General features: G+C 38.6%; 2 protein-coding genes across 4 annotated transcripts in view; one reads left to right on the plus strand and one right to left on the minus strand.

Moving 5' to 3' along the window:
• Positions 1 to 94, minus strand: part of LOC123514279 (Usher syndrome type-1G protein-like) — a 76,833-nt gene extending 76,739 nt beyond the window's left edge. For 2 of the 3 annotated variants that reach the window (XM_045272087.1, XM_045272086.1), the window contains exon 1: positions 1 to 94. This exon is cut by the window's left edge and continues 56 nt beyond it. The gene's annotated coding sequence lies outside the window, so the exon portion shown is untranslated. The other variant, XM_045272088.1, reaches the window with a different exon arrangement.
• A 3,527-nt stretch (positions 95 to 3,621) lies between these two features.
• Positions 3,622 to 13,175, plus strand: LOC123514280 (protein cereblon-like). Its single transcript, XM_045272089.1, has 9 exons — positions 3,622 to 3,897; positions 5,192 to 5,301; positions 5,625 to 5,833; positions 5,996 to 6,148; positions 6,441 to 6,583; positions 7,159 to 7,319; positions 7,973 to 8,107; positions 8,467 to 8,660; positions 9,508 to 13,175. The coding sequence occupies exons 1-9, from the start codon at positions 3,744 to 3,746 to the stop codon at positions 9,677 to 9,679; spliced, it is 1,431 nt and encodes a 476-aa protein (XP_045128024.1). The 5' UTR covers positions 3,622 to 3,743; the 3' UTR covers positions 9,680 to 13,175.
• The last annotated feature ends 940 nt before the right edge of the window (positions 13,176 to 14,115 follow it).

Here is a 14,115-nt window from a genome sequence, read left to right on the forward strand (position 1 = left end):
CTGGGAACACTGTATCCAGGAAGCCCCGGCGGAGCACCACGTCCTCCCTCCACCACTGTGTTATGATGACTGAATGACTGTCGCTGACCTGCTGAGTTCCGAGTCAATGTGAAGCATGATAGCACTCTCAGTTGCCAAGTACCGTTTCTGTAGAGGACATGAAGTACGTGATTCGATTAGATACATTTTCAATTGAGATTCTTAGAAATGGATAGTCTAAGTATGTTCAATGTAGAAAGGGAGGTAGGAGAGTATGAATGAGACGGGAATGTTGTGCGGAAGGTTGTACAGGAAGTAATAGATGCAGTATATGAGTTTTAAATGGCGCTGAACAATACATGGTTTGTCGAGTACCATTCAGAAATTACAGGAAAGTCAGATGTTAACTATTCTGTGGCTTCTGAACATGGATTGTTTAGTTTCTGGTGAGTTCAGCGTTTCACAAATGTCACTGAAAAATCAGCATGAAGAGATGGCAAGAGGCTTCGCTGAGAAAATACTTAATGAATAACAGAGAGCACAGCCCTGAGAAACACCACAGTTAATGGATTTTTTTTTCAAATTCAATAAAGGTCTACATATTGCTGCAGCAATATATAGACCAGAGGGAAGATTTGAGCAATGAATGGATACAGTGTACGCGAGAAGCTTATTAATAAATCAGTTTAATAAATCAATGATAATAATAATAACAATAGTAATAATAATAATAATAATAATAATAATAATAATAATAATAATAATAATAATAATAATAATAATAATGATGATGATGATAATAGTAATACTATTAATAAATCTTATCATAATAACAATGACAAACAACAACAGCAACTATTATTGCTATTATTATATACATGAAATAGATAAATGGACAAATAAACATAATGTTAGTCTTTCAAGGACTCCATTGCCTAAAAAAAAAAAAAATAGAATGACTATTTAGGAGAGTTTCAAGACTGCCAGTGGATCTTCATTTACAGAATCCATTCTGACAATCAAACAAAATATTGTGAGCAGATAAATACATGAAAACCTTCTTGGAAATAGATTGAAAAGCTTAGCAAAGACCGAGTTAAATACACACAGTCTGAGTTGTTAACTCTGTCACTCTCATCAAGATGAAATTGAATGTTACTTTACTGCGAGAAAAGGAACACAATGCTTATAAAATGCAGCTGGAAATATTTTAGCTGGCAAGATGACAAGCACAGAAAACACTTACGATGGATCGGCAGTGTAATCCCAATACATTCTAGACCTAACAAAAATTAGTCGGTGTTAACCTATTTCGTTTGTAGGGGTCCACACATGAAAAAGTGACTGGAAAAGGGGGAACGGGACAAAAAAGGTTGGGAACCACTGCCGTATTGGAAGCTTCACCATGATGCCAGTACGGTCTAGATACACATATGTATATCTAGACCGTGGATGGCAGTAGCATGTTATTTTCCTACTCATTCCCAGTCGTCAGAAGTTAAGCGGGCCACTCATGACCATCCGAAGGGGCAAATTTATCACGTGGGCCGTGAGTTTGACATCCCTGATACCGTTAGCTAATGTAGAGCAATTCTAGCATTTAAACATTCAGTTTTAAGGATTGTGTACAGTAGTATGAATTTTATTCTGAGCCGCATGTCTCCTAATTCCAGTATAATAAATTTAAAAATAAGTAGAATTTCTATAGACCTCTTGAAATTCTTCCATGGACCCCTTGAAGTCCATGGAAAATAAAATGATGGGGTAAGATGGATCCCTGGGGATCCATCTTACCCCATCATTTTATTTTGGGCCTAAGAAAAATTATAATTTTGTAAATTCTCGTGCTTCATTGTTTTCCTTCAAAAACCGGGACCCGGATGTACTCGTAGACATCGAAGGTAACATCCCAAAGCACCACCACAAACCCACAAACCCACCAAAATCATATAAATGTGATTTCTAGACTCAATACTTTGTTAAGTGGTCCGTCTTACCCCACCTTCCCTTATTTACCTCGCACGCCATTCTATGATTGTATTTTATCGTATTTTAGTCGTCTCAGATAATGTAACATGTACGTACCTGTATCACAGCCGTTCTCATTTTGGTGGGAATGTGGGTGGAATACAGAAGGATACGATCCGTCGAGGGGTCCTAATTATTTCACTTGCATCCCTGCCAAAGGGAACCGCGCGTATTGCATTTTTTTTTTTTTTTTTTTTATCGTGGTGTTACTGTCAACAGGTTTTGACCGAAACATATATTATCGTGTCAACGTGAGGGTCTCACTGTCCTACAACCACCTGATGGACGGTAACATGTCACGAGCAGAACCGATGTTTATGAGCCTTGAAATAAGAGAATGTGTGTGGAGTGTAGCATGCCTGCAATCTAGAAACTACGTAAAGTGAAACATTTCTGACACATCATTCCAGGGATATTCAGAATAGTACTTCTTCAGGTATTGTACATTTGATCTGGGACATAATGACCCAAAAATAAATAAACAATTAAATAAACAAATAAATGAAAGATACATGGTTTCGATGAGTGTAAAGTGTCAACTCGATGCTATAGACATTTCTTCTGCAGCCTGTCCCATATCTATATCATGGAAAATTATTTGTGTGAGAGAGAGAGAGAGAGAGAGAGAGAGAGAGAGAGAGAGAGAGAGAGAGAGTCCTTACTTCCTTGTGGTCTACAATTTGACACAGAGTCGCGTCGAATCACATCACTTGACGTAAATTGTCACTCCAGTTTAACTGTGATTTGTAAGAATCTTTGGAAAAACACGTTTACTTGGGATGCGTAGTCACGTCGTCGCGGTATGCTGATGGAACTCCTAATTGATTCGAGTCATACAAAATAAATGTTAAATTAGAGTAGCGATTTGTGATGCGCCGTGATTTATCTTGACTGATGCGACTCGACCTCCTTGGGCTCGACAGGACATGACTTGCTTGGTGTAAGCATGCACCCTTTAATGTAGACTGGAGATGCGGAAGTCCTATCTAATGCTTTGTAGTAATGCAAGATAACATCCTCCAATCTTATAGTGTGTGGCAGTGCTTTACAATCTCCTCAACATATATTGTGTATTTATCAAGACATTTGTCCCTGAATTTTGGATAACTCATATGACCTTTAAGGAAACTGGCAACTCAGTGGGCCTTTTTTCTTTTTTCAGTTTTTGTTGCCTTTGGCCAGTTGCCCCTTCTGCATAAAAAAGATAATAACGATGAGCAGATCACCTTCAAATAATTTGAGATGTAGTATTAATACCTGCCGCAGTAGCAACTCTTGTAACCTCTTTCGCTCCGTATCACATCAGTTAGGTCGGTTATCTCCCTTACTGTCTTCCTGCACTTTTTTTCTTTTTATCCCATGATTGTTTTTCGAGCATTCATTTACACTTCTTGACAATATCCCATACTTCCTTACCTAAATGAGAACTGACAAGGTAGTTTGACAAGACGTGTAGTGTCTGTGGTAGTCTGCCATACACTCAGTTTTACTCAATCCCACATTTCCCTGTCTATTAGATGAAACATACCCACAGACAGACCAGTTAACTTAAAGTAATCTCTGTTTATTTTCCCTGTAATTGTAAATCCACGTGCATTGTGTCGCAGTTTGGCAGAAGCAAATCGGCGAGGAAGCGACGTCACCAGCGCGGCACGGAGCGAGACGGGAGACAGAGGAAGTAGAAAAGAAGCAGCAGCATCAACACTGTTTTGGAGGCAGTGTACCTAAGGACTTACATGGATGACAGACCGGCCAGGGAAGACGAGCAGGATGACGGGGAGGGGATGGACGTGCTGGAGGAGGATGACATGGCCCTGCTAGACCTTCACCCGCCCCTGGACCTGGCGCTGGTAGAGGAAAGGGTGGCGGAGGTGCTGCAGCAGGACGAAGGTGCGTGCCAGGGCTTGATAACTTGTAGTGCCAGGCCTGAAGGGAGACAAAAGTAGTTGTTTATTGCCAGGATGGGATGTTACAGTGCTTGTGGTGTGGTGTCCTGGTGTGTGTATGAAGGTGCATGTCAGGGCAGTGCCTGGCCTGAGGGAGACGTAAGTAGCTGTATATTGCAAGGGTGGGACATAATGTTTATGGTGTGGTGTGCTGTTCTAAAGTGAGTGAAGTTGGATGTGCATCTGTGCTTGTAGTGTGTGTGTGGGTGTAAAATCCAAGCTCGGCGGGGCTGGTAGGTTCACACAACACAGGATTGAAGGGCAAAAAGAACATGTGAATTGTTGAGATATTGTCAGGCTATTTATTTTGAGACCACTTATTAGCCCTACTGGATGTATTCACTCTATAATATATCCCAAGCACCTGTACTACCTCTAGTACAAAGTATTGCTTGTTAGTAATAACATTCATGAAATCTTACCAATAGTGTCTCTTTTGTATTCTATTACCTCGTGGACCTGGTCAGAAAGGGAGCACTTAGGACAGAGGAAATCAAAATAAGGCAAATTTGGTAAACTTCCAAGGTCTAGGTAGAAAATGTGGTTTTGGAGGAAAAACCTTTTAAACAAAAATTAAGAAACAGGATATCCAACCCCTATCCCCTCCCTATGCTATCCTAACCTTTCCCTCCCTCCCCATAGCTGTGGTTAAGCTTTGTTGTATAGGAAGAATTCCTTTTATTAAATTTAATGATGTGTAGAGCTCTCCATTCTAAGTTCATCTTCCTCCCACAAAGATAAGCTCTATAATATAAGTAATGTTATTTGAGATTGCACATGTATTGAACCCTGGATAGCTGATACTAAAATGTCCCCTCAGATGCTGGTTGAATGTTTATCCTAATATGACACATGCCATAGTTAAAAGCCAAGAGGATTTTGGGCTATAAAACTATGAATATTGGAAACTTTGGCTTAGGATATTTTATCCTAAAATTATCTTATGCTCAAACTAATCCATGGGATGCCTAGGAGCATTCCATGAAGTACAGGCATTTTTCACAGAGGAAGACCATACTGTATAGGACACAGTAAAGTGTAATTATAATAAAACTAAATTGTACTGACCCATAGGGTCTTGTTATATATATATATATATATATATATATATATATATATATATATATATATATATATATATATATATATATATATAGTTGTACTGGAGTCTTAGCTTGTAGTCATCTTTTCCTGCATTATAATATTAATCTATGTGCTGACTCACATGTGACTTCCAGTTGATGTTGATTATGAGGAGTATGAGGAGCAGGACTCAGACCAGAGTGAGGAGAGCGACGGGGATGGCACCGGTGAGATGTACGACACCACCCTTCCTTCCCGACATGTGGTGAGGATTTGAACATAAGAAAGTGTCCATATATTTCCATTGACTGCTAAGACAGGACTAGGGAATCCCTGTATGTTTGCTGCTGTGATTAGTGAGTTAAAATATGGAAGAAAGAGGAAGGTTCCTCCATTCTTGAAACTGTGACTCAGTTATTTTCCTCTGTCACTCATCTAGCATTCACAGCTGAAATGTCTAGAGTAAATAGAATTATAAAGTCACTCTGTTGCTGTAAATGGAAGTTTGACATGATATTTAAGGACTTTCTGGGATTGTGTAAACAGAAGTATTGTTAAAAAAAGGAAAAAAACTGACACCACTTTCAGTACCTTGGTGAGACAGAAGAGCTTCGAGGCCGCACTGTGCAGGAAGAGAATGACTATGTCAGCCTACCACTGCTGCAGCACATCTCCCTCATGAACCTGGTGCTGGTGCCCACCCAGACCCTGCCCCTCTCCATCTCTCAGTCGGTCCAGGTGTCCATGCTTCGTTCAGTGATACTCAAGGATGGCACTTTTGGCATTGTTCATTCAAAGTAAGCATCCAGTTCATCATTTTTAAAAGTAATGTTATGTATAGTTACATACATTGATATCCATCCATATACCAGACAAATTACCATCCATTCTACACACATTATTCACACAGTTGATTTTATAGAAATAATAATCATTCATATCTGTCTTATCTGTATCAGGCCCACACAGGATGGCAGGCCAGGGCTGGCAAAGTACGGCACAACTGCGGAAATATACGAATATCAAGAAGAAGATTACAGTCAAACCATGTCAATCAAGGCTAAAGGTCGACAAAGATTTAAAGTTATTTCAACGCACAGAGAAATCACTGGGTTAGTATTGCAGACTGAGAAATGAGGCATGCTTGCTGGCAAAAACTTGGCCACATTGTAATGTACATTAGTGTAGTTTGATATACATGTGCTATATATATATTTGATGTGTTAGATTTTTTAACTTCTTAAAAAAAGTAAAAATTCTATCACTTTTCTTTGTACATTTTCAAAAGAATACAGCTGCTTGCATGGGCCTACATTAAAAATATCTTGTCTGTGCACCATATGAATGGTTCTCTTGGTGAGGTTCAGGGCAAATCACATACACAGCTCTGTTATCTCATGACAGGTTGACTGTAGCAAAGGTGCAAATCTTGCCAGAGATCCAGATGGGCAACCCCTTTGAGATGATGCGCCTGCAGTCCCTTGATAAACTGACACTCCCCAGCCCGGAGGACACCACCTCTCAAGCAGCATGCAAGAGAGATCTCAGTAAGACTACTTTCATACATTTTTATGCATCTTTATTTGTCATCCCTATTCTTTATCCTAGTGACAAAGATCTCGTATACATTATCTGTGAAGCTGAATGTAATGCAGTTGTTAATGCGGTAGAAGAGCTGTCTTGTTGGCTTATGAAGGCTTCTTATTCTTTCTTGCTCTTACACTCTCAGAATCTTAACTTGCTGTATACAGCAAAAAGATGTAACTAAAACTGCGTTTTTTTTTTTTTTTTTCTCTCCCCTCCTAAGAGTACAAAAGGAGTATCTAAGATTATGAACCATCCTCTCTGGAAAGGATAGATGTAGAATAATTTGGTCATCTCTGTTTGTCTCTTTCTGTCTATGTCTCTCATCTTTAGTTAGCCAGGTTGTGAAGTACCATGAGAATATTTACACTGAATCACTTGATTGTACATGTAACATTTCGCAGTTACTGAAAGTTTGTGTAGAATCACATTTGATTCACATTTGACCAAAGTGTTACCTAATACTTTTACAACCAGTATGTGTAAATGACCGCATAAGCTTTCAAAATGAGCATCTTTGAGCCATATTGTTTTCCAGACTCTGTTCGAACGCCAAACTCCTGGCGAGTGCGGAGAAGAAATGCCTGGCTCACCTCTTGGCCGCTGTGGGTGTATAATCAGTATGACGACCTCTTGTTGGTGCAGAGAGTGGTCAATGAACTCATGAACATCACCATGATCAAGCCTGCAGCTGTCAAGGTTAGCCTCATGAGAGAGAGCCCTTTGTTGAGAGTACAGGATTTATAACTGATCCAACAAGAATCTTTCCTTTAGAGTATAGGAGTCAAAGGTGTCTTAGCAAGAGCCATCTATGAACAGCACACAGAAGTTACAGGTGAGCCTCAATGGAGTGATTTGGTAAAAGTTGGTAAGTGTTAACCTGTACATGTTGCCTTTACTCTTTTATGGCAAGTGGTGAAGAGATGAATTGCTGGGAATTTTAGTCGTGATTATAAAGCCAAAGGAACTCACTAAGATGTAAGATGCTGGTTACTGTGTTGTGATGGTCTTGTCCTTAATACTATGCTACAGCCATGAATAGTGGAGGCAAGGTAACACACTAATATAGAATGTGAGGGACTGTGTTGTGATTATTAAGCTATATAGATATACATTGCAGGGAAGTGTGTTGTAATAGATGATCGTAATGGTGTGCTGTAATGAATAGTGAAGGTAAGGTAATACACAAAGAGATAAAATGCAGGTTATTGTAATAGTGGTAGTGAGAGCAAGGTAACAACTCTGCAATATGGTTGTCTTAAGTACACTAATTTCCTTGTAAGCAAATGGGTAATTGTCATGTGATATTGAAGGGCAGGGAACTCTGATGCTGCAACCCCAATGTATTTCAGCTGCCTCGTGACCCACAAGATCTTTCTCACTGGGCAGCCATCAACCTCCCTCTTGACAACTCCCACCGGCTCTCTCTCCTCAGCCTTAACACTCCCACACAGCGCCTCAAATACATCCTCTCAGTCCTCACCAAGGTCAGTTGTCTTTCATCTGACTTGTATTTTTTGTTTTTCTAATGGAGTGTCACAAGTATCTAGATTGACAATGTAGCTAGTTTGTTAGGGAATGGCCTTGTTATTCATCTTTGACTTAATAATGATCCTGTCAAGAATGTCATTTTATATCACAGAGATTGATCAAAGACAAAGGAAATTGTTATAATGACATTCCCTAAGAGAAAATAGAAATAAGGCAACTAAGATTTAGTATGCCAAATTTTTGAGTCCAGGTTAGGCCAAGTTTAATTGTTTTGAGCACAAAACAGTTATATGTCCTTTGTTGACTTTGTCCATATTTATTTGCATATTTGTTTGTTTTCTATAACCATTTTCAGTGTAAGAAGCTGACATGTGTCCAGTGTGGCAGTGTCATTGCTGACTTTGCTGACATCTTCTCTATGTCAGTTGAAGGACCTCAGGGAACCTTTGTAAATCCTGGAGGTTATGTACACGAGATGCTCACCCTCACCAAGGCCACCAACCTCACCTACTACTCCCGGCCCTCCACTGAACACTCATGGTTCCCAGGGTAAGGAGGCTCTATGGAGAGTTGACAGTAACTTTCAGTGAATCTGTCTATAGGAAGGAAAAGTTAAAAAGATATTTGTAATGAGAGTAAACTTTCAATGGTCATTGTCAACTCTCAGTGATACTTTATTGGAAGAAAGATAAGTTGAAACCATTTATAATGATGGTAAACTTTCAACAGTCAGTGCAATGAATGCTTACTCCTAATGAATATTATTATCAGACAGAGGAGTTAAGAAGGTGTTTGTAATGAAGACAAACTAAATAGGTTATCAATTAGGGGTTCACAAATCTGTGTTCATTGCTTTCCCAGTCTGAGATCTTCTTTAATGGGGAGAACTTAGACAAGATCACACCATGTCACTGTATTTGATTGATAATAGAGAAGGGTATCTTTAGTTCCCTCCCTCCTCTTCCATCATTTATGATTCACAAGGAACACAGTGACATTATTCTCATTCAGCAGTGGAGTGTGCAGCTTTACTACACTTTACTCTCTTCCTTCTTTTATAGGTCTGCATGGTAATCACTCCAGGTGTGACACAGACCATTTTTTATATTTTACAGCAAGTCACAAGAGAATATTGTGCATTGAAATAAAGCATGGATCGTTAGTTTGAGGTTTTGAAAAAGAGCAATTACTTGTAGAATAATAATAATAGGGAACTATATTCACACTGCCTTGTTGAGATTGTTTTACTGGCTGCCAATTCCAAGGTTTTGTGACTGTAATAGTAACATGTGGCTGTTCCAATAGTTTTATACATAGTGTATTATTTCCCTTGAGCATTGCAGCTGTAGTATGATCATATAGCAAAGAGTACTTGATCATGCCTGCTCTGTTTCAGGTATGCCTGGACCATTGCCTCCTGCTCATCTTGCCACAGCCACATTGGCTGGAAGTTCACAGCTGACAAGCACAAGCTCAAGCCACAGAAATTCTATGGTCTCACCCGTAAGTCCATGCAGGCTAAGCTGATAGATGATGGTGATGAGGAGGAACCCCAACACATTATATAGCTCTTGTGATATATAACCTCCCTCATGTATAAGCAATATTAAGTAAGTCGTATTTATTGAAAAAATAAAACCTATTACCCGAGAGAGTTCAGTATAGACTGACTAAAATCATGCTAATGATAAACATATGTGTAGAAAAGCTACCCTCTCATAGAAATACTGCATATTATTTGAACTACTAAGAGTAAACATAGGGATCATGTGTACTCTATATAGTCAACTGGATTGTGATGTTATCCATACACTTCTGTGATTTTGTCATCTCAAGGGATACCAGAAAATTGTCTCCACTACAGAAAACCTGTTTTTGCATTTTTGTAGACCAATCCTAACATAATGGAATCAGAGTGGGAATCTCATTGCTCACAGGCACATGATACAGTACTGCATCATTGAAGGGGCCCCTTCCCTCATTACTCTTGCTGGGTCTAAGCTGAGCATTGCCAGGCAGCCTGCAGCCATGACCCTACAAACTAGCTTTCATAAACATATATTCCTACCTCTGAGTCTATGCACACGATCTATTAGCATTTGCATAATACTTCTGCATGTGTGCCTTCAAGTAATAAACCTTAGTATTTCAGACTTATCTCAAAAACCCACATATCTTCATCTGGTTGTCAGTCATTCTCCTTCACTTCCTGACTGATGACTTCCAGACAGGTGAATGTGCTCAGCCAAGCTGTCACACAGCTGTATCCATCTGAACCTTATACCTGAAATCTGTTTGAAGAGCACTTTTGATGTGGCTTATCATTGCATATCAAGATGGGGATCACAAATAAACTTGGAGAACACTAAAATAGAAAAATAGAAAGGGAATTGTCTCGTTGATGGTTAGTAAGCTTTCCTATTAGTAAACTCAGTGGGAGTTTCAGATGCAAATTTCACATGGAAGAAGATATAAAGCTTGATTTAAAGCCGTGGATCCTACCTGATATGTCCTTTGCTTTCTGAATTCTTTCTCAGAACTTCCATCATCTCCCAAGTGACTATCCATCCTGTCTTTTGTACTTTCCAAGTCAGAAGGGTTAGGGAAATCTTAGACAGACATGGTCAGATTACTGATACATTAATTCCCAAGCCTATTATTCAACTAATCACCTGATGGAAAATGTCTTTCAGCTGCATTGTCTGTGTCTGTACAGGAATGGCTTCATGGGTTACTTAATCACATGAAGTTTGTAAGATAAATTCTTTTGCAGGAAGTGTTGGCTTGGTATGTAGAGAAATATGTGATGATTCTGCAAGATAGATCAATATTTTTTGTCCATCTGTATGTGTACAAGATAACATCCACATTACAGAAGACTGGCCAGGATGAGGCACCAGTGCATCTATTTGGTATTTCCTCTTGGTCTCTTTCAGGGAAGAGAAAAGAAAATAGGAGAAAGGGAGAGAATATGAATTGATAAAATTTGGTCAGCTTTGCCAGATATGAAGGCAAAGCAAGGGAGATGAATACTTAGTGCAAGACCTACTTCAGAGTGATGCAGTGTTGTGTTGTCAGCTTATGGCACACCAAACAGATTACAGTATACATACTGTATTTTACTAAACCCACGCTGTAAAATTGAAGATACCAAATCTATTTTTGTAATTCATAATGAGTATTTATTTTACTCATAAAATTATTAAGTTTTCATCATACAAAAATTAACACAAGGTAAATGGAGTGAAACCACTGATCTCTTAGGAAGACAAGTAATGTCTGTGGCTACTCAGACACTGTGACCCTGACGTCCTGTAGTGGACATCCTGGCTCCTGCTGTTGTTTTGCTGTCAATTGCCACTGGCACACAAAAGTAATCACATACTACTTGCTTGGAATAGTCACCAATAAGCCACACTATTTACTGTACATGGTATATAGGCATGTTATATGTTATATACATACATTAAACATACATTATAGACATCCTACATGATTTTGTTGTGTTTTATGCAACATTTTATGTTCTCTTATTCAAACTTTTCCCCGTTGTTTAATATGAAAATGGTACTTTTATATTAAATTTGAATTTTAGAACTATTATGGATGTATATTAATTAAGAACTTTGTCCTGAATAACCTCTGTTGTATAAGAATTGGTCACATTACACATTATAGTAGTGGATAATTTATGTTAAACCATTTAAAGAGTGTTAAAAATACTTACTTTCCATTAAATTATTGTTATATTACTACTTATATTGGTTACATCTCAAGATATAAGAAAGGCAAGCAAAGCATTACCCTTTCAAATTTTATAATACTGAACTGTGAACCTAGAACATGTAAATGTAGAAAAATTACAAGCAATGCTATAGTGACATTTTGTATTCTGTGAAAGTTATTGGCAATGCAATTACTAATGCTCTTCAATATGCCGATAAGAAAAAAAAGAAATTTTAGAAGATGAGAAGCAAAATAATCAAGACACAAAAAATCAGTTCCAGTTCCAATAGAGATCAGTGGATGAAACATTACTGAAGCAAATGCTCTTTTTCATGGTCTCTTCTTAGTTAAGGCAAAATGAGTAGTGCTATGTAAGCTTTGCAAGTGATTAGAGTGGAGCTCATGAATTATCTTGTTTTTTATCATTTAATATACATTTGTATACCAATGGAACCTTGAATTGTGTGTCTGAAGGATAGAAGTACATTAGCTGTGGAGAGAATGTAGATTTACTACATAACTGGATGATGATTGTGTGTGGTGAAGAGTGAGGAGTGGATGGGTTGGTGAAATGTTGGGGGTGGCTGGATTAATATGAGGTGTGGTAGTGAGACATTGATGAAGAAATGAGGTGTGAAGGATAAGGATGAGTGGTTATTTGAAAAGTGGCCTTGAGAAGTGGATGGATAATTAAGTAGAGAAGTAAAAAGTGGAGTGGGAAGTGAGGCATAGGAATGCATGGATTAGGAAGTAAAGTGTTGAAGTGAGAAATAGGTGGGAAGTGAAGTATGAGCAATGGTGGATTTGTGGCAGTGATGAGTGGATAATTATTTGAGGTGTAGCTATGGGGAATGAAATGGGAAATGATATATGGGTAATTGAGTATGGCAATGAGTGGATGAGGAAGTGAGCTCTGGTAGTGAATGGATTGGGAAGTGATAAGTTGGAATGATGGAAGATAATGGCTGGATGAACAGACTTGACTCAATTGGTGCCTGTGCCTGACTGACTGACTGACTGGGCACACCAGTATCAAAGTATTGTGCTGTTGTCAGTGGGATGGCTTCACATCTGAAGTGTAATCAGACCCAGTACTGAGGAGAGAGGTGTGTGAAGTGAGGCGTAGTGTTACAGAGTCATAAGGCTGGCAGTATGTGTGTGTGTGTGTGTGTGTGTGGACAAGGTGCATGCTGCTTCACCCAGCGCTCTTTTACTTGTTGGTTTTCCAGTGTCTCTGTGCTCTGGGCCAGTGCAGGACATGAGACATGATAGCCATCGTTTACTTTTCTCACCCATTGTATGCACTTGAAGAAAAAATATATAGTATATATACATGTACACAATCTGTATTATTCTCCATTCAAAATTATGTTACATGCTACAAGGTTACATTTTCAAGATGAATCAAGGTAGTTTTATTTATTTATTTTTTTTTAGTAAAATGCATATATATATATATATATATATATATATATATATATATATATATATATATATATATGTAGTGTTCCCTCGTTTATTGCAGGGGATGGGTTCTGTAACCACCCGCGAAAGGTGAAAATCAGCGAAGTAGTGACACTATACAGGCAACCCCCGCTTAACGAAGTGGTTACATTCCTAAAAAAAAAAACCCTCGTTAAGCGAATTTTCGTTAAGCGAACCAATTATAACAAGTTTAACCCCTGACTTGAGCTTCCATTGAGAGTAAACAAAGCGAGAGTGCATCATAGTACAGTAAAAGGTTTAATGAAAGTAAAAATTATGAAGTTAAACATTTAAGCAGTTTAATTTAAGACTAAGTCATTATAATGTACACTAATGTATGTATGTAAGTAACTTTATAATGTTGATCTTAAATTTATGAAGGGAGGGAGGGTGGAGCGGGAAATATGCTAGCTGGCAACCTGTGGAATGTAAACAAAGGGCACTTCATTGTACCGCATACAAAATTTGTGTACCACATTTCCACAAGGCTTTCCCTTTTATCCATTGCAGAGTCACGACTTCAAGTGGTTCTTTTAGCTTGCAAGGAAGATATGATATCACCAGCCTTCTTAATAAAGTCTGCTGACTTGAAAATGATAGACAGTAGATGGAGTCAAACCATGGTGGGAAGCAATGCTTTTAGTTTTCTAGCCTCTCTCGTGTCTGTGAATAATATCCAGCTTCACTTCGAAAGTAAGAGACTTCATGGTCTTCTTAGCAATGCTAGGCGACATTGCAGGGCATTTTGGTGGCATGTAGAGTGAGGGAAGACGAGCTGCTGCTGACGCTGTTA

Source organism: Portunus trituberculatus, chromosome 37 (genome assembly GCF_017591435.1).
Source record: "Portunus trituberculatus isolate SZX2019 chromosome 37, ASM1759143v1, whole genome shotgun sequence".
NCBI classification, from domain to species: domain Eukaryota; kingdom Metazoa; phylum Arthropoda; class Malacostraca; order Decapoda; family Portunidae; genus Portunus; species Portunus trituberculatus.

Excerpts from the sequence above, each read along its gene's own strand:
- LOC123514280 (XM_045272089.1), top strand. The coding sequence starts at position 3,744 with ATGGATGACAGACCGGCCAGGGAAGACGAGCAGGATGACGGGGAGGGG. Across the intron at positions 5,834-5,995 it reads TTTGGCATTGTTCATTCAAA|GCCCACACAGGATGGCAGGC; the intron begins GTAAGCATCCAG and ends TATCTGTATCAG. Across the intron at positions 8,108-8,466 it reads TCCTCTCAGTCCTCACCAAG|TGTAAGAAGCTGACATGTGT; the intron begins GTCAGTTGTCTT and ends AACCATTTTCAG.